Below are 19,092 nucleotides of genomic sequence, written 5' to 3'. Positions count from 1 at the left end.
ACAGCACATAGTTGAGTCTTGCCCTTTTATCCAATCTGATGAAATTTGTATAAATAGCCACCATTTGGCTATTTTTTTATTTGTCCCATCTATTCTTTGTTCCTTTTCTCCTCTTTCCTGACTTTTTTGTCTTTTTCATCTTGTTTTCTTTTGGTCTTCCATTTGATCTTCAGTGGCTTATTAGCTATCCTTTGTTACTATATCAGTGTTTGCTCTGATTTTACAATATGCATCTTTAACTTATCACAGTGTACTCTCCAAGATACCAGTTCCCATGAAATGTGGAACCATACAACAGTATACTTCCACTTCCCCTCCCATCCTTTCAGCTGTCGTCATCCATTTTACTTCTATAGAGGTTATAAACCCCACAAACATTGTTATTACTCTTGCTTTCAACAGTTGAGTATCTTTCTTTCTTTTTTCTTTTTTTTTTTTAAGACAGGGTCTCACTTTGTCACCCAGACTGGAGTGCAGTGGTGCAATCATGGCTCACTGCAGCCTCAACCTCCTGGGCTCAAGCAATCCTCCCACCTCAGCCTCCCAAGTAGCTGGGACTACAGGCATGTGAGGCTGCAGTGCGCCATGATTGCAACACTACACTCTGGCCTGGGTGACAGAGTTAGACCCTGTCTTAAAAAAACAAAAAGAAAGAAGGAAAGATACTCAACTGTTGAAATCAAGAGTAATAACAATGTATTGTGGGGTTTATAACCTCTGTAGAAGTAAAATGGTCGACAACAGCTGAATTTTTGTATTTTTTGTAGAGACAGAGTCTTGCTATGTTGCCCAGGCTCGTCTCAAATTCCTGGGCTCAAGCAATGTGCCCACCTCGGCTTCCCAAAGTACTAAGATTACAGGCGTGAGCCACTGCACCCAGTCCAGCTGAGTATCTTTCAGAGAAAATTTTAAAGAAGGAAATAATATGTTTCATATTTACCCACATTTTTGCCATTTCTGATACTCTGTCTTCCTTTATGTAGATCCAAGTTTTTATCTGATATCATCTTTTCAGCCTTAAGAACTTTTCTTTTTTTTTAAGATTTGTATTAGTATTTTATTACAACTATTCTGTTTGTTCTTTTATATTCAACATCCCACATTTATGTATGAAATGTACAGACCAAAACTTATTATTGCCAATTACTTTTTAAAATTTATTTTTATTTATTTTATTTTATTATTATTATACTTTAAGTTTTAGGGTACATGTGCACAATGTGCAGGTTAGTTACATATGTATACATGTGACATGCTGGTGTGCTGCACCCATTAACTCGTCATTTAGCATTAGGTATATCTCCTAAAGCTATCCCTCCCCCCTCACCCCACCCCACAACAGTCCCCAGAGTGTGATGTTCCCCTTCCTGTGTCCATGTGTTCCCATTGTTCAGTTCCCACCTATGAGTGAGAATATGTGGTGTTTGGTTTTTTGTTCTTGTGATAGTTTACTGAGAATGATGATTTCCCATTTCACCCATGTCCCTACAAAGGACATGAACTCATCATTTTTTATGGCTGCATAGTATTCCATGGTGTACATGTGCCACATTTTCTTAATCCAGTCTATCATTGTTGGACATTTGGGTTGGTTCCAAGTCTTTGCTATTGTGAATAGTGCCGCAATAAACATACGTGTGCATGTGTCTTTATAGCAGCATGATTTATAGTCCTTTGGGTATATACCCAGTAATGGGATGGCTGGGTCAAATGGTATTTCTAGTTCTAGATCCCTGAGGAATCGCCACACTGACTTCCACAAGGGTTGAACTAGTTTACAGTCCCACCAACATTGTAAAAGTGTTCCTATTTCTCCACATCCTCTCCAGCACCTGCTGTTTCCTGACTTTTTAATGATTGCCATTCTAACTGGTGTGAGATGGTATCTCATTGTGGTTTTGATTTGCATTTCTCTGATGGCCAGTGATGGTGAGCATTTTTTCATGTGTTTTTTGGCTGCATAAATGTCTTCTTTTGAGAAGTGTCTGTTCATGTCCTTCACCCACTTTTTGATGGGGTTCTTTGTTTTTTTCTTGTAGATTTGTTTGAGTTCATTGTAGATTCTGGATATTAGCCCTTTGTCAGATGAGTAGGTTGCGAAAATTTTCTCCCATTTTGTAGGTTGCCTGTTCACTCTGATGGTAGTTTCTTTTGCTGTGCAGAAGCTCTTTAATTAGATCCCATTTGTCAATTTTGGCTTTTGTTGCCATTGCTTTTGGTGTTTTAGACATGAAGTCCTTGCCCATGCCTATGTCCTGAATGGTAATGCCTAGGTTTTCTTCTAGGGTTTTTATGGTTTTAGGTCTAACGTTTAAGTCTTTAATCCATCTTGAATTAATTTTTGTATAAGGTGTAAGGAAGGGATCCAGTTTCAGCTTTCTACATGTGGCTAGCCAGTTTTCCCAGCACCATTTATTAAATAGGGAATCCTTTCCCCATTGCTTGTTTTTCTCAGGTTTGTCAAAGATCAGATAGTTGTAGATATGCGGTGTTATTTCTGAGGGCTCTGTTCTGTTCCATTGATCTATATCTCTGTTTTGGTACCAGTACCATGCTGTTTTGGTTACTGTAGCCTTGTAGTATAGTTTGAAGTCAGGTAGTGTAATGCCTCCAGCTTTGTTCTTTTGGCTTAGGATTGACTTGGCGATGCAGGCTCTTTTTTGGTTCCATATGAACTTTAAAGTAGTTTTTTCCAATTCTGTGAAGAAAGTCATTGGTAGCTTGATGGGGATGGCATTGAATCTATAAATTACCTTGGGCAGTATGGCCATTTTCATGATATTGATTATTCCTACCCATGAGCATGGAATGTTCTTCCATTTGTTTGTATCCTCTTTTATTTCATTGAGCAGTGGTTTGTAGTTCTCCTTGAAGAGGTCCTTCCCATCCCTTGTAAGTTGAATTCCTAGGTATTTTATTCTCTTTGAAGCAATTGTGAATGGGAGTTCACTCATGATTTGACTCTCTGTTTGTCTGTTATTGGGGTATAAGAATGCTTGTGATTTTTGTACATTGATTTTGTATCCTGAGACTTTGCTGAAGTTGCTTATCAGCTTAAGGAGATTTTGGGCTGAGACAATGGGGTTTTCTAGATATACAATCATGTCATCTGCAAACAGGGACAATTTGACTTCCTCTTTCCCTAATTGAATACCCTTTATTTCCTTCTCCTGCCTAATTGCCCTGGCCAGAACTTCCAACACTATGTTGAATAGGAGTGGTGAGAGAGGGCATCCCTGTCTTGTGCCAGTTTTCAAAGGGAATGCTTCCAGTTTTTGCCCATTCAGCATGATATTGGCTGTGGGTTTGTCATAGATAGCTCTTATTATTTTGAGATACGTCCCATCAATACCTAATTTATTGAGAGTTTTTATCATGAAGGGTTGTTGAATTTTGTCAAAGGCCTTTTCTGCATCTATTGAGATAATCATGTGGTTTTTGTCTTTGGTTCTGTTTATATGCTGGATTACATTTATTGATTTGCATATATTGAACCAGCCTTGCATTCCAGGGATGAAGCCCACTTGATCATGGTGGATAAGCTTTTTGATATGCTGCTGGATTTGGTTTGCCAGTATTTTATTGAGGATTTTTGCATCAATGTTCATCAAGGATATTGGTCTAAAATTCTCTTTTTTGGTTGTGTCTCTGCCCGGCTTTGGTATCAGGATGATGCTGGCCTCATAAAATGAGTTAGGGAGGATTCCCTCTTTTTCTATTGATTGGAATAGTTTCAGAAGGAATGGTACCAGCTCCTCCTTGTACCTCTGATAGAATTCGGCTGTGAATCCATCTGGTCCTGGACTCTTTTTGGTTGGTAAGCTATTGATTATTGCCACAATTTCAGAGCCTGTTATTGGTCTATTCAGAGAGTCAACTTCTTCCTGGTTTAGTCTTGGGAGGGTGTATGTGTCGAGGAATATATCCATTTCTTGTAGATTTTCTAGTTTATTTGAGTAGAGGTGTTTGTAGTATTCTCTGATGGTAGTTTGTATTTCTGTGGGATTGGTGGTGATATCCCCTTTATCATTTTTTATTGTGTCTATTTGATTCTTCTCTCTTTTCTTCTTTATTAGTCTTGCTAGCGGTCTATCAATTTTGTTGATCCTTTCAAAAAACCAGCTCCTGGATTCATTAATTTTTTGAAGGGTTTTTTGTGTCTCTATTTCCTTCAGTTCTGCTCTGATTTTAGTTATTTCTTGCCTTCTGCTAGCTTTTGAATGTGTTTGCTCTTGCTTTTCTAGTTCTTTTAATTGTGATGTTAGGGTGTCAATTTTGGATCTTTCCTGCTTTCTGTTGTGGGCATTTAGTGCTATAAATTTCCCTCTACACACTGCTTTGAATGTGTCCCAGAGATTCTGGTATGTTGTGTCTTTGTTCTCGTTGGTTTCAAAGAACATCTTTATTTCTGCCTTCATTTCGTTATGTACCCAGTAGTCATTCAGGAGCAGGTTGTTCAGTTTCCATGTAGTTGAGCAGTTTTGAGTGAGTTTCTTAATCCTGAGTTCTAGTTTGATTGCACTGTGGTCTGAGAGACAGTTTGCTATAATTTCTGATCTTTTACATTTGCTGAGGAGAGCTTTACTTCCAACTACGTGGTCAGTTTTGGAATAGGTGTGGTGTGGTGCTGAAAAAAATGTATATTCTGTTGATTTGGGGTGGAGAGTTCTGTAGATGTCTATTAGGTCCGCTTGGTGCAGAGCTGAGTTCAATTCCTGGGTATCCTTGTTAACTTTCTGTCTCGTTGATCTAATGTTGACAATGGGGTGTTAAAGTCTCCCATTATTATTGTGTGGGAGTCTAAGCCTAGTCTCTGATAAAACAGACTTTAAACCAACAAAGATCAAAAGAGACAAAGAAGGCCATTACATAATGGTAAAGGGGTCAATTCAACAAGAAGAGCTAACTATCCTAAACATATATGCACCCAATACAGGAGCACCCAGATTCATAAAGCAAGTCCTGAGTGACCTACAAAGAGACTAAGAACTTTTCTTTAACATTTCTTATAATACAGGTCTGATGGCAATACATTCTTTCAGCTTGTCTTTGTCTGAAAAGGTGCTTGTTTTTCTGTTCATTTTTTAAAAGTCATTTTATCTAATTTAGATTTATGGGTTCACAGGGTGGGTTTTTTTTTCTTTCAGCACTTTAAATATTTCATTTCAATGTTTTCTATTTGCATCATTTCTAACAAGAAGTCTACGATATCTTATTTTTGTTCCTCTCCACATAGTGTTTTGTTTTTCTGGCTGCTTTTAAGATTTTTTCCCTTTTTTGCTGATTTTCAGCAATTTGGTTATGTTGTATCTTAAGGTGGTTTTCTTTGTGTTTATTCTGCTTAGGAGTCATTCACCTTCTGAAATTGGTAGATTTATAGTTTTAATCCACCAATTTATATTTGAAAATTTCTCAGACTGTTTTTCAATTAAAAAAATTTTCTGGGACTCCAATTACATGTATATTTGATTTTTTGATATTGTCCCACAGGTAATTTTTTTCCATTTTTTTTTCTTTCTGAACTTTATTTTGAGGCTATGTTTAAGGCTTTTTAGGCCAGGCCTTTAGGTAGCCTTTACTCTAAGGCTAATTTAGCCTCATCACTAAGACATGACCCTTCTGGGCTCTGCTTAATGCCTGATGGGGTCCCTCCATGCTGGTGGGGGGAAACATGAGCAATTCCTACATCAGCTGCTGTTTGACTTCCAGCCCTGGTCATTGGTCTTCCTCCAGCTTCATGGAGTTTCACCCTATGCATGAGCAGATGGGGAGTCAATCAAAGACCCTAAAAGAATTTCTAGAACTCTTTCTCTATATAGTTCTCTCCTGTCTGCTGGTATTCTATCTCCCAAATTCTAGCCGCCTCAGCCTTCCTGAGTTCTGATCTTGGTCACCTCAACTCAGTAAGACAACTGGGTTCTGTATTCCTCTCTCTCTCTCTCCCTCTCCCCTCCGCCCCTTTCTCTCCCTCTCTCTCCCTCTCTCTCCCTCTGTCTGTCTCTCCCATAGCTCAAAAATTGCCCCTGGGCAGAAAGCTGGGGCACACTTAGAGGCTCACCCCATCTGTTTCCCTCTCTCAGGGATATCAGTCCTGAGCTGTCTGTAGTCCAGTATCTGAAAACAATTGCTTTCTCTCCAAACAAGATGGCCAATGTGTACACCGTATGGGCACTGGGGCCCTGGGCGCCAGCTGGGGCCTGCTGGGCCCACCCAGCTATTCTATTTGTCCAGTTTCCTAGTATTTACAGTGCAACGATGGATGTTACTCCCTTGTGATCAGAATCAGAAGTCTCAGGAATATATATTTTAGCAAAAAATCAGGAGTTCACACTGATATTTCTGTTATTTCTATAACTTTTCAAATGTTATATTGTGAGGTTTTAGCTTACTTTATTTATTCTTGTATTTCTTGTATTTTACCTTAAAATCTTAGTTCCTAATAGGATTAACATAATCCTACAGTATATATCAAATAATTTTGAAATAGTAGTATCAATATTATTACCAACAATAAGGCCAGGTGCAGCAGCTCATTCGTATAATCCCAGCACTTTGGGAGGCCAGGGCAGAAGGATCTCTTGAGCCCAGGAGTTCAAGATCAGCCTGGGCAACATAGTGAGACCCCCCTGTCTCTACAAAAAAAAAAGAAAAATTTAATTAGCCAGATGTGGTGGTGTGAACATGTAGTCCCAGTTACTCGGGAGGCTGAGGCAGGATCATGGGAGCCCAGGGGTTTGAGGCTGCAGTGGGCCATGATCATACCATAGAGCAAGAACCTGTCTCCAAAACAAAACAAACAAAACCAACAAAACAAAACCCCAGAAACCAATAAGACTATTGCATAGAATTTGAAATTCCTTTTTGCCTTTAGAGTAAGTGCCACTGAAAAAGAGGAATCAAAGTGTACTATTATAAAATTCCTTGATCTTGATGTAATTCTGTGTGTGTGTGGTTATGTTACTAACTTAGTATGTGGTCTAATTCATTTCTTTCTTTTTTTTTCTTCTGGTTCCTTGATCTTGGGCTAACTTATTTCTTTCAGAGTGTTTTCAAGTTTTAGGAACTCATTTTTTCCCTTTCTAAAAATTTTATAGTGTTCCCCGCCCCACCCGCCCCGCCCCAAAGATACGGCCTCACTATATTGCCCAGGCTGGTCTCAAACTCCTGGCCTCAAGCAATCCTTCTGCCTCAGCCTCCCAAGTAGCTGGGATCACAGGCATGAGCCACCACACCTGACTTCCTTTTACATATAACTTTATTTTTCAAATGGTTAAGACATTTACATGATTCCAAAGTCAAAATCATGTGAGATAACACTCAAAGAATTTTTGCTTCCATCCCTTTCTTCTTCCCTTTATTCCCGCTCTGCCTATACACAGTGAATTCAATCAGGTTTTGGTTTAACCTTTGAGTTTCTTTTTGTTTGTTTGTTTTGAGACAGAGTCTCTCTCTGGAGTGCCCAGGAGCAATCTCGGCTCACTGCAACCTCTGCCTCCCGGGCTCAAGCGAGTCTCGTGCCTCAGTCTCCTGAGTAGCTGGGATTACAGGCATGCACCACCACACCCGGCTAATTTTTGTATTTTTAGTAGAAACAGGGTTTCACCATGTTGACCAGGCTGGTCTCGAACTCCTGACCTCAAATGACCCTCCCACCTTGGCCTCCCAAAGTGCTGGGATTACAGGCGTGAGCCACCACACCCGGCCTCTTTTTGTAAACATAAGTAAATACATGTTTGCATACATATATTTACATTGCACCCCTTTCTTACACAAATATAGCATACTATGCGCATATTGTAAACTTCCTTTTTTCACTTAATAATATATCCTAGAAACCACTCACTCTCTGCACATAGAATTCTCTCCCTGTCTCCTCTGCCCTCTGCTCCTCTCCCTCTTTCTCCTACAGTCACATAGCACTACTCCATTGTGTGGCTGGATCATGGTTTGTTCAACCAAGCCCCAGCTTGTTTGGTGGTTTTCCTTCAATGGGGAGTCATCCCCAGTCCCCTGGCTATCCCCACCTTTACTGCTCCCAAGTTCTCAGGAGGGAAACTATGGGTGAAGGGTGGCAGTTGTCCTGCTGGGGTCGAAGGTCAGAGACGGGGCACCCAGAGACCTTTACTAAGCCGACTCACACAGGGAGATGGGGTACTTTTTAGAAGGTGACATTTCTCTTGCTGAAACCTGATCTATTTTTCCTGTCAATGCAGATCTGGAAACAGTTGCCACATCTAAAGGCAGTCGTGATATATAAAGAACCTCCTCCAAACAAGATGGCCAATGTGTACACGGTATGGGCAGTGGGGCCCTGGGCGCCAGGTGGGGCCTATTGGGCCCACCCAGCTGACCTAGCCTGCCTGCTCCCTGCATCTGGCTACAGATGGAGGAATTCATGGAGCTGGGGAATGAAGTGCCTGAGGAAGCCCTGGACGCCATCATTGACACCCAGCAGCCCAACCAGTGCTGTGTGCTAGTCTATACTTCCGGCACCACTGGGAACCCCAAGGGCGTGATGCTGAGTCAAGACAATGTAGGACAGATGCCCGGTGGGGTGGGGGGGGTGCAAGGGGGTTATGGGTGAATCTGGGCCATGGCTCTGCCCCAGTAGCCCCTGGGAAAGCTCCTTGGGCCCCTCTGCTCTAGGAGCTGGGATAGGTAGAACAGCCCATCAATCTGTGGCCCAGACTGAGCTCAGCAAGGGGGAGGGGAGGCCTGTCCTGGGGTTTTCAGAGCCTGCAGAATCGCCACAGGGGGCACCACACTGGGGCTGGCCCCCAGGGTGGCCACAGTTGTGAGCACCGCCAGGGCTGGCTTGTGGACGCTGCTGGGATCCATCTACTTGTCCTCCAGATCACGTGGACGGCACGGTACGGCAGCCAGGCCGGTGACATCCGGCCGGCAGAAGTCCAGCAGGAGGTGGTAGTCAGCTACCTGCCCCTCAGCCATATTGCCGCCCAGATCTATGACCTGTGGACAGGCATCCAGTGGGGGGCCCAGGTTTGCTTTGCCGAACCCGACGCCCTGAAGGTCAGTCTGCCTTTACCGTGTGTCCGTCTGAGCCCGTGTGCCAGGCCACGTCCATGTGTCCGTGGGCCCTGAGTGCATTTGTGTGTGTGCTGTTCCTGTGCATGTATCAGTCAGAATTCTGTCAGCTGCAGTGGGCACAGCCTGACTCGAATGACCAAACAAGAAGGGAAACTAGGCCGGGCACGGTGGCTCACGCCTGTAATCCCAGCACTTTGGGAGGCCGAGGCAGGCAGATCACGAGGTCAGGAGATCGAGACCATCCTGGCTAACACGGTGAAACCCCATCTCTACTGAAAATACAAAAAATTAGATGGGAGTGGTGGCAGGTGCCTGTAGTCCCAGCTACTAGGGAGGCTGAGGCAGGAGAATGGCGTGAACCCAGGAGGTGGAGCTTGCAGTGAGCCGAGATCACGCCACTGCACTCCAGCCTGGGCAACAGCGTGGCCCAGTCTCAAAAAAAAAAAAAAAAAAAGGAAACCTGATGCCATTACATAAGGTCGAGTCAGAGTGGTTCGCGGGACTTGTGACACGATCAAGGACGGGCATCCTCAGAGTATCACCAGAAGGCTACAGCCCTTCCCTGAATCCCAGCTTCACAGGATATACCTGTTCTTTGGACCCTTATTTTAACTGTGAGGAAAACTTTCCCAGAAACCTCCCAGCAAGTTTCCCTCCACCAGCATCTCAGTGTCCCAAAGTGTCACCTGTCTGTTCTCAAACCAAATGCTGCCGAGGGGAATGGGATTCTTGTGTCTGAGTTAGACTCATGGAGAGTTGCCATGCTCAGGGCTGGGATGAGACTGAGGTCAGCACTGGCTGCCTGACTGCTGCCTGCCACCAGGGTTCTGTGAGCAAAAAGCAAGGCGACAGCCATTGAGGAAACCGTATGTGCCACACCTTGCGTGCAGGTGTGTGTGGGTGCCCGTTGGAGCATGTGTGTCCCACCGGCATGCCTGGCTGGTAAGAGGGGACCCCTGGGCCCCAGATGCCCCTGACCCAACAGGCCTGCCTCTTCTGGTGTGAACAGGGGAGCCTGGTGAACACGCTGCGGGAGGTGGAGCCCACATCACACATGGGGGTGCCCCGGGTGTGGGAGAAGATCATGGAGCGCATCCAGGAGGTGGCGGCTCAATCTGGCTTCATCCGGCGAAAGATGCTGCTGTGGGCCATGTCGGTGACCTTGGAGCAGAACCTCACCTGCCCCGGCAGGTACAGAGGGCCCACGGGCGGGAGGCCTGGGGAGAGAGTGGGCTGGGCCATAACCCAAAACACAGTGAGGGTCTGATACGCCATGCCTGTCCCGGTTCCAGTGGCCGGGCAGCTCTGGAGACCCCGTGCAGAGGCCCCATCAATGACTGGGCTTGAGCTCCTATGCGTTTCCCAGGGCCTGCTGGGGACAGTCGCTCCACCTTTGGATTCTGACTGGGAGGACTAACTTGCTTTCTCTGAAGTGAAATTCACCTCCCTAGGAGCAGCTTCTGGCACAATCTCCTGAGGTCTCCTGACCTCAGTAGGTGGCTGGAGAAGGGGCCACAGTGATCAGGACTTAGCCTTTCCGGCCTTTTCAGCATCCCAAGTGACCCCTCAGATATTTTGCCCTTTCTATCTTTCTATAGCTTTTAAAATTCCCACATAGTTCTATGGAGGGTCAGTGACGTAAAGCTGGCTTGGTTTCAATTTAGAAGTAGTTTCCATTCCCCATGTGCCTGTGAAATGGTATATTTCATGAGATGTGTGTACATATCTGTGCATCCACAGCTTCATTTGCACAGACACGAAACATGAACATGCACGAACAAAGCATTTGTGGGCTTCACTGGGGTCCCACATTTGTACATGTGTATACATGAATACATACTTCAAGTTTCTGTGCATGTGTATTGTGTGTGCAAAATGGCATGTGTCTGTGTTGTTGCCCGTACACCTGTACACAGCTGAATCTGTTTGACTTCCTGGGTCAAGACATATTTACACACAACCATGTGCCTGCATACCTACATCTGCATGCAAGTTCACGGGCAGGTTCAATATTCAAACCAACCAACTGGAACAGACAACTGGAATGGCCAAGCCAGGGTGTTCTCACTGAATACCACCATACCACCCTTTTAATGTGTGTGTGTGTGTGTGTGTGATTTCTTCTGTGAACCATTCTCCCTCTCCCACCAGCGACCTGAAGCCCTTCACAACCAGACTGGCAGATTACCTGGTGCTAGCCAAGGTTCGCCAGGCACTGGGATTTGCCAAGTGTCAGAAGAACTTCTATGGAGCGGCCCCCATGATGGCAGAGACACAGCACTTCTTCCTGGGTCTCAACATCCGCTTGTATGCGGGCTACGGCCTCAGTGAGACCTCAGGCCCCCACTTCATGTCCAGTCCCTACAACTACCGGCTGTACAGGTGAGGCTCGAGGCTGCCGCACACATGCACACCCATGCGCCCTTGCTGGTACTTTGTGCCCGCCTGCTGAGTGCCCTGGGGATCCCCTTCTCTTTGCATGCCAGTTGGGTCCCAGAGACCTGGCCACTGGGCTATGGAGCCCCTGAAAGCCAACAATGCCATCTTGGGCCAAGTCCCTAGCTTATCCTCAGTCTAGTGGGAGTGGCCTCTGCCACCGTGTCGTGAGTCTGTGGTTGAAAACAGCCTGCATAGCCCAGGTGCCCCCTGAACCTATGGAGCAGTTTTCCTCTGGCCCCTCCCTCTTTTGGAGTGGGGTGTGCTCCAGTGTGTTCTAGGAGAGCAGACGGCCCAGGGGCCAGCTGGGGTAGGAGTTGGGGGGACCAGGCCAGCCTCCTAATGGACAGTGAGGGCGGTCAGTTCTGGGGACTGATTTGCAGGATCATCTATTATGATTAAATATCTCCTCTCCCTGCCAGCCTATCACAGTGCTCCAAGTTCTACCATTACCATTTCATTTGTTCCTTCCTTCCTTCGTTCCCTAAAACCCTTTACTTGGCTCTACCTTTCAGCTCTAAGTCCCCTGTAAAAATACAAAAGCCCTGTGAGGGGATACCTTCTAGCAATCAGTGAAGACCGAGCAGTTGGGACCCCGGCTCCCCAGTGGGGGCTTGGAGGAGACGGCTCCCTCTGACCAGTCTCCCGGCCCCTCCCTCGCCAGCTCAGGCAAGTTGGTGCCCGGCTGTCGGGTGAAGCTGGTGAACCAGGACGCAGAGGGCATTGGCGAGATCTGCCTGTGGGGCCGCACCATATTCATGGGCTACCTGAACATGGAGGACAAGACTTGTGAGGCCATCGACGAGGAAGGCTGGCTGCACACGGGTGATACTGGCCGCCTGGACGCCGATGGCTTCCTCTACATCACTGGGCGCCTCAAAGGTGAGCACCCCAGGCCAGGCGCGGTGGCTCATGCCTGTAATCCCAGCACTTTGGGAGGCCAAGGCGGGCAGATTGTCTGAGCTCAGGAGTTCAAGACCACGCTGGGCAGCACAGCAAAACCCCATCTCTACTAAAAACACACAAAAAATTAGCTGGGCGTGGTGGCATGCACCTGTAATCCCAGCTATTCGGGAGGCTGAGGCACGAGAATTACTTGAACCCGGGAGGCAGAGGTTGCAGTGAGCTGAGATTGCCTCATTGCACACCAGCCTGGGAGACAGACCTAGACTCTGTCTCCAAAACCAAAACCAAAACAAACAAACAAAAAAAGGCAAGCGCCCTGGACAGCTGCAGTGGGGTGGGGGCAGGAATTCCACTGCCAGCACTGTTTACACCAGCTGCTGGTCTTGAGCCTTTATTAAGATGGCACCTTTAGTGACATCGTTTTATTTACTCCACTCTCCTATGGGGCAGGTACTTATTAATCTTAACTTGCTAATGAGGACATCCAGAGAGGTTAAGTAACTTGCCTAAGGTCACCCAGCTAGTAAATGGCAGAGCTGGAAATCAGACCCCTAGAGAAACAAGGCAAGTCTTTCCAGAAGATTCAGGAGCGTAAGTATTATGTATTTTTATATGCAAACACGGATATGATGGGGAATAGAATGCAAATTGGATATAAAATTTAAAATAAGACAAACTTCCCACAGAGACAGAAATAGTTGGGGATGCCTCTGTGGAAGAATGTTCTGCCTGCTTCACCCAAGTTGGTGTCATGCCCGCAGCATCCACGTGGGAATCCTGCACCAGGGCTTCATGGGGGAAATTGAAGCTAAGTTGAGCGGGTAAACTACTTTGTGGACATCATGCAGGCAGTGTGCGACCGTGCCCAGGACCCAACTGATGGCCATGGAGGCTCGGCCACCCCAGGGAGGGACAAAAGGTCGCGGTGGCGTTTGGGCCCTGGGATGTGCAGGCTGATGAGCCCTGGCAGGTACCCTCCAGTGAGACCCCGGGAGCAACAGGTGACTGCTTGGATGTGCCATGGGCGCCGCCTAGTGTGCCTCTTTGTAATGGCCGATGAGGGGACCCACATCCCTGCACGGGGGAGGATAGTAGCCAGAAAACCAAATTCAACCAGAGCCGGCCCTCCTTTTAGAACTAGTATAGTGAGAGGTAAGGGTCCAAATAGCTTTTCTCCAAATACATATCCAACGGACACAGCATCCTTTCCCCATTGCCTTGCAGTGATACCTTTGTCCTTTATGAAGTGACTGTCTATGAGAGGTCTATGTGTGGACTCTATTCTGTTCCCTTGGTCTATTTGCCTATCCGTGCACCAATACCCAGTGTCTTAATTTCTATAGCTTTGTGACAGGGATAGATATCCGGCTAAGTCCTACAGCCTTGGTCTTCTTCTTCAAGATGACCTTGGCTATTCTTGGCCATTTTCATTTCCATATGAATTTTAGAATCATTATATGTTTCCTCAAAAACTGGGTGGAATTTTGATTTTGATTTCATTGAATCTATAGATCAATTTGGTGAGAAAAATACATGTTTATAGTATTGTCTCTTCCAATTCACAAATATGATAAATCTCTCCATTTACTTAGGTCTTTTTAAGTTTCTCTCAATAATGTGCTATTTATTTATTTACCTATTTATTTATTTATTTATTTTTGAAGCAGGGTCTCGCTTTGTTGCCCAGGCTGGAGTGCACTGGCGTGATCTCGGATCACTGCAACTTCTACCTCCTGGGCTCAAGTGATCCTCCGGTCCAGCCTCAGCCTCTCAAGTAGCTGGGACCACAGGTGCAAGCCACCACAACTGGCTAATTTTTTATTTTTGTAGAGACGGGGTTTTGCCATGTTGCCCAGGCTGGTCTTGAGCTCCTGAGCTCAAGCCATCCTCCTGCCTCAGCTTCCTAAAGTGCTGGGATTATAGGTGTGAGCCACTGCATCCAGCCTATGTTTTCTAGTGTAGAGATTTTTGCACATCTTTCCTTATATTTACTTCTAAGAATTTTTTAAGGTATTTTAAATAATATCACTTAAAATTTTTTTTTCAGCTCAGATGTTGCTGCAAAATTTTTTTTCTCCTATTTGTTTGCTGCTGGTATATAGAAATACAACTGCTTTTTGCATATTGGCCTTGTATCAAATGACCTTTTGTGGATCATTTGATCAGACCACATATTCAATCCAGTAATGTGTATATTCTTTTGAATTTTCTATGGACACAACTATATCATCTGCAAATAGCAGATGAATTTTTTTCTTCCCATGTTGCACAGGTTAGGACCTCCAGGACAGTGTTGAATAGAAGTGGTGATAGTGGTCATCCTTGTTTTGTTCCTGATCTCAGGAGAGAAGCATTCACTAACTTATCATTAAGTATGTTTGGCTGAGCACAGTGGCCTACACCTGCAATCCCAGTACTTTGGGAGGCGGAGGCAGGAGGATTGCTTGAGCTCAGGAATTTGAGACCAGCCTGGGCAACATAGTGAGATCCTGTCTCTATTTATTTAAAAAAAATTATTAAATCTTAAAAAAAGTATGTTTGCTGTAAAAATTTTTAGATGTTCCTTATCTGATTAAAGAAGTTCCTTTCTAGCCTTAGTTTGCTAAGGGTTTTTTTAATCATTTACTAATGGTAACAGATGCTGGTAAGAATGCAGAGGGCCGTAGTGAGGAGAAAAGGGCAGGAATGAGGTAGCAATGATGAGGCATATGTTGGGGAGGCTGGGTTTTTGTCTTCCCACATTTCCAGAGTCTGTCTTCTCCTCTTCACCTGACTTCTGCTGTCCTAGATAAACCCTGATCATATAGACACTTGCCATAGATTCCTCTCTAGCCAGCCTGTCCCTGAATAACCACTCTTCACCCCAGCTACCAGAGTACCCTAAAACTTTGATCTCACACCATTCAGTAATTCCCAGCTGCCTGCTCACAATCCAGCTCCTGAGCCAGCACTGGAGGCCTCTAAGATCTTCCCTGCTCCTCTCCAGCCTCTGCCTCACTTGCTACCTGCTTCCCTTAAGGCCTGTGAGCTTCAGCTTCTGTCCTGCCCTCTGCCTGCCAACTCCCGTTCATGTTTAGCATGCAGCTGGGCCTGGTGCCTCCCTGCCCTGGCCCTGCAGCCCCTGTGCCTCCCTCTGTCTCACTGCCCCCCTGCACTGTGGGCTCCTTGCAGCCATGGGCAGCCTTGTTCTATTCTGTGCCTGATGTCAGCACAGGACCTGTGCACAGAATGTGACCAATTAATCTTTTTTGAATTAGATAGAAATCAGGGACAGGAGTACAGTCTCACTAAAATTAGTCAATGTACATTCGTTAAATTTATTTTATTGAATTTATTGCCATCTAGCCTAGAAGTAAGCCATCAGTACTATCAGACAACAGCAGGCTAGGGCACTGAGTGCCTGGCAGTCTGTTGGGCAGAAGGAAAGAAGGGGAGAGGACCTTCCAGGGAGAAGGGTACAAGCAAGGGGAGAGCCATCCTAGCAGGGCAGGTGAGAGCATGGGCTCTGGAAATGGACTGGATTTAAAACCTTAGCTCTGCCACTTATTAGCATGTGAGCTTGGACAAGTTACTGAACGTCTTTGTGCCTCAGTTTCCTCATCTGCAAAACAATAAGAGTGTCTGCTTCATTATTGGTTTATTGTGACAGTTAAATGAATTACTGCATGTGAAGTGCTTAGCATGGTGGTGAGTGCTGTGTGAGTGACAGGGATGGTAGTTATTAAGCAAAGGCAGGGAAGGGAAATGACACGGGCTATTTGGGGGCAGGAACTGGGACTGGCAGAAGGGGGCCATGGATGAGATGTCTGAGCAGGCTGAGTCGTGGATGACAAGCCGAGGAGAGGGAAACTTGGGTGAGCATTTGTCGTCGGGGTGCTGCCACCAGCCCCCAAGCAGGTGTGAGTTGCTTTGGAGGGCCTGCCACTGCTTCTTGGCTCCCAGAAAGGGGGCATCTCCAGCTGTGCTGAGGCTTCTGGGTTGTGGCTGAGGCTTGGGTTGTGGTTCAGCTGGGGCACCTGGACTACATTCTGTGCCGGGGGCCTGGCCTTGCCTCCCCAGAATTAATCATCACAGCTGGTGGGGAGAATGTGCCCCCTGTGCCCATCGAGGAGGCCGTGAAGATGGAGCTGCCCATCATCAGCAACGCCATGCTCATTGGGGACCAGAGGAAGTTCCTGTCCATGCTGCTCACCTTGAAGGTGTGTCTGGGGGGCTCCAGCTCAGAAGGAGCAGACAGTGAGGGGGTCTGTGGGTCTGGCTGGCAGAAGCCACATTCAGCACAGGGCACATCCAGATCTCATGGCTTCATTCTGGAATGACTCAAGTCCGTGCTGCCTGCACTGTAGGAAAAACTGTGGCACGTGGAAATTCCTTCTGTCCCACATAAGCCACCGTGATGATCCTTTACATGTTACTGGCACTTTCCCGTCTACAAAGTGCTGCTGCCCTCCCTCATTGCTCTCTGCAGGTACTTGGACCCCAGGGTGGTAGACAGGCAGGAGTTACCGTCCCTGCTTTACAGACAATGACGTCACTGACCGAGCTCTTCTAATTCTCAGATCACTGCTCCTTCCACAATAACACGAGGCTCAACACAGTAGCAGCTACTCATTCTAGAACCGTCTCTTTGAAACAGAGCTCACATGATTCACACCCTTGCCAACAGCAGTAAGACCTCCTCCAGGACCAGGGCTTACGTCTTGTTGGGTAAGGCTTGGTCCTCATCTGATCTCTGGCTTTTCAGTGCACTCTGGACCCAGACACCTCTGACCAGACTGACAATCTGACTGAACAAGCTGTGGAGTTCTGCCAGAGGGTGGGCAGCAGAGCCACCACAGTGTCCGAGATCGTAGAGAAGAAGGATGAGGCCGTGTACCAGGCCATCGAAGAGGGGATCCGGAGGGTCAACATGAACGCGGCGGCCCGGCCCTACCACATCCAGAAGTGGGCCATTCTCGAGAGAGACTTCTCCATTTCGGGTGGAGAGTTGGGTAGGTTTTTCCTTTTCACCATTGCAAGGGCTGTGTGGGAAGGCAGAGGCCATGGCAGTGCCTAGGAGGTGCCTGTTAGGAAGCAGCCACGGCAAAGAGAAGGTCATGGCAGGAATCTGGGTGACACCCATCTACTTCCTGTTAGAGGACATTGATGGCTCCGTGCATGGGCTTGTGGTTATGTGGAGTCTGTTGAATGTATAAGATATGTGCTAGAACTTCCTTTTTTTTTTTTTGAGATGGAGTCTCGCTGTGTCACCCAGGCTAGAGAGCAATGGCGCGACCTTGGCTCACTGCAACCTGCACCTCGTGGGTTCAAGTGATTCTCCCGCCTCAGCCTCCCAAGTAGCTGGGATTACAGGCATGGGCCACCACGCCCGGCTAATTTTGTATTTTTAGTAGAGACGTGGTTTCTCCATGTTGGTCAGGCTGGTCTCGAACTCCCGACCTCAGGTGATCCGCCCGCCTCGGCCTCCCAAAGTGCTGGGATTACAGGCGTGAGCCACTGCGCCCGGCTGATATGTGCTAGAACTTTCTAATCTGAACATGACATTTAACTTGGCCTTGACTATGGGACTGTTTTCTCCGAAAATCACAATGGAACTACCAGGCCAACACCAAGGCCCTGCTAGTGTTCAGGCTGGAGTCACGTGGTTCTAGGGGTGAGAGTACTGTGATCTTCTGGAAAGTCAGCTTGTGTGACAAAGGGATAAGGCTGTTCCGGACCACTGCCCACAGAACCAGGAGAGGGCTCTGGTGCAGCCTCAGCTGAAGTCACTCTTAGCTGTAGCCAAGAGATGTTCATGGGATGTTCATAGAACAGGAGAGGTAGAAATGGTTATGCCAGTGTGATTCCCTCAAATTCATCACGGCTGAACCCAGATGCAATTGTCTACAGCAAAGCTGAGCTGCAATCAGAGACCTTGAGCTTATCTGGCTGTCTGCTGCCAGCATATTGAACGCAAGGTCAGAGAGACAGAAGATGTCTTCACTAAGCAGTTAATATAATGACTTTAACACAGAAAGTTTCCAGTTACACAGTCAAGAGTGAGTTAGGCACTTTAAGCTACCCAGGACCTCAAATCAGAGCTCTTTCAAACTTGCTTTTGGGGGATAAATCAAGGTTAAGAAAAGTAATTAGGGGAAGACCTCTCATAAAGACCATGGCAGAGGCTCCCCATAACCTGGGCTTCCCCTACCCCCATCACAACCATCAAAGCATAATGTCCAACGTTGTATAAACGTTCACAAAAATGCAGAGATGATGTGTACTAGCTATCTAATACATTGCTGTGTAACAAATGACCCCAAAAATGTAGCAGCCTAAAGCAGTAAACATTTATTATCCACATTTCTATGGGTCAAGAATCCAGGAACAGCTTAGCTGAGTGGTTCTGGCTTGGGTCTCATGGGATTACAGTCAATGTGAGCTGGGTGCAGTCACTTGCAGCTGAGGCTCACCTCTGCGCTCACTTACGTGGCTGTTGGCAGGCCTCAGCTCCTTGCTGTCTGCTGGCCAGAAACATCCGTGTGTGTGGCCAGTGGGCCTCTCATGGGCTGCCTGTGTATCCTCACAACATGGCAGCCGACTTGCCCAGGAAGAATGGTCCAAGAGAAAGCCCAAGACAGAAACCTAGTCTATTTTTTAATTGCTTCAACAATTTATTCATTCAAGAGATGGAACAAATAAATCCATTTCAGAGAAAATGGA

General features: G+C 46.3%; 1 protein-coding gene across 1 annotated transcript in view; it reads left to right on the top strand.

Moving 5' to 3' along the window:
- Positions 1 to 19,092, top strand: part of ACSBG1 (acyl-CoA synthetase bubblegum family member 1) — a 66,977-nt gene that overhangs the window by 45,355 nt on the left and 2,530 nt on the right. Inside the window, exons 6-13 of the mRNA XM_003813803.6 lie at positions 8,214 to 8,294; positions 8,384 to 8,533; positions 8,854 to 9,030; positions 10,058 to 10,239; positions 11,200 to 11,430; positions 12,149 to 12,366; positions 16,450 to 16,589; positions 17,135 to 17,381. Coding sequence (XP_003813851.1) covers positions 8,214 to 8,294; positions 8,384 to 8,533; positions 8,854 to 9,030; positions 10,058 to 10,239; positions 11,200 to 11,430; positions 12,149 to 12,366; positions 16,450 to 16,589; positions 17,135 to 17,381 — 1,426 coding nt within the window. The remainder of the gene's footprint in view (positions 1 to 8,213; positions 8,295 to 8,383; positions 8,534 to 8,853; positions 9,031 to 10,057; positions 10,240 to 11,199; positions 11,431 to 12,148; positions 12,367 to 16,449; positions 16,590 to 17,134; positions 17,382 to 19,092) is intronic.

The sequence above is a fragment of the Pan paniscus genome, chromosome 16 (assembly GCF_029289425.2).
Source record: "Pan paniscus chromosome 16, NHGRI_mPanPan1-v2.0_pri, whole genome shotgun sequence".
NCBI lineage: Eukaryota > Metazoa > Chordata > Mammalia > Primates > Hominidae > Pan > Pan paniscus.
The sequence above is the reverse complement of the archived record's forward strand: the minus strand, read 5'-3'. Positions and strand labels throughout refer to the sequence as shown.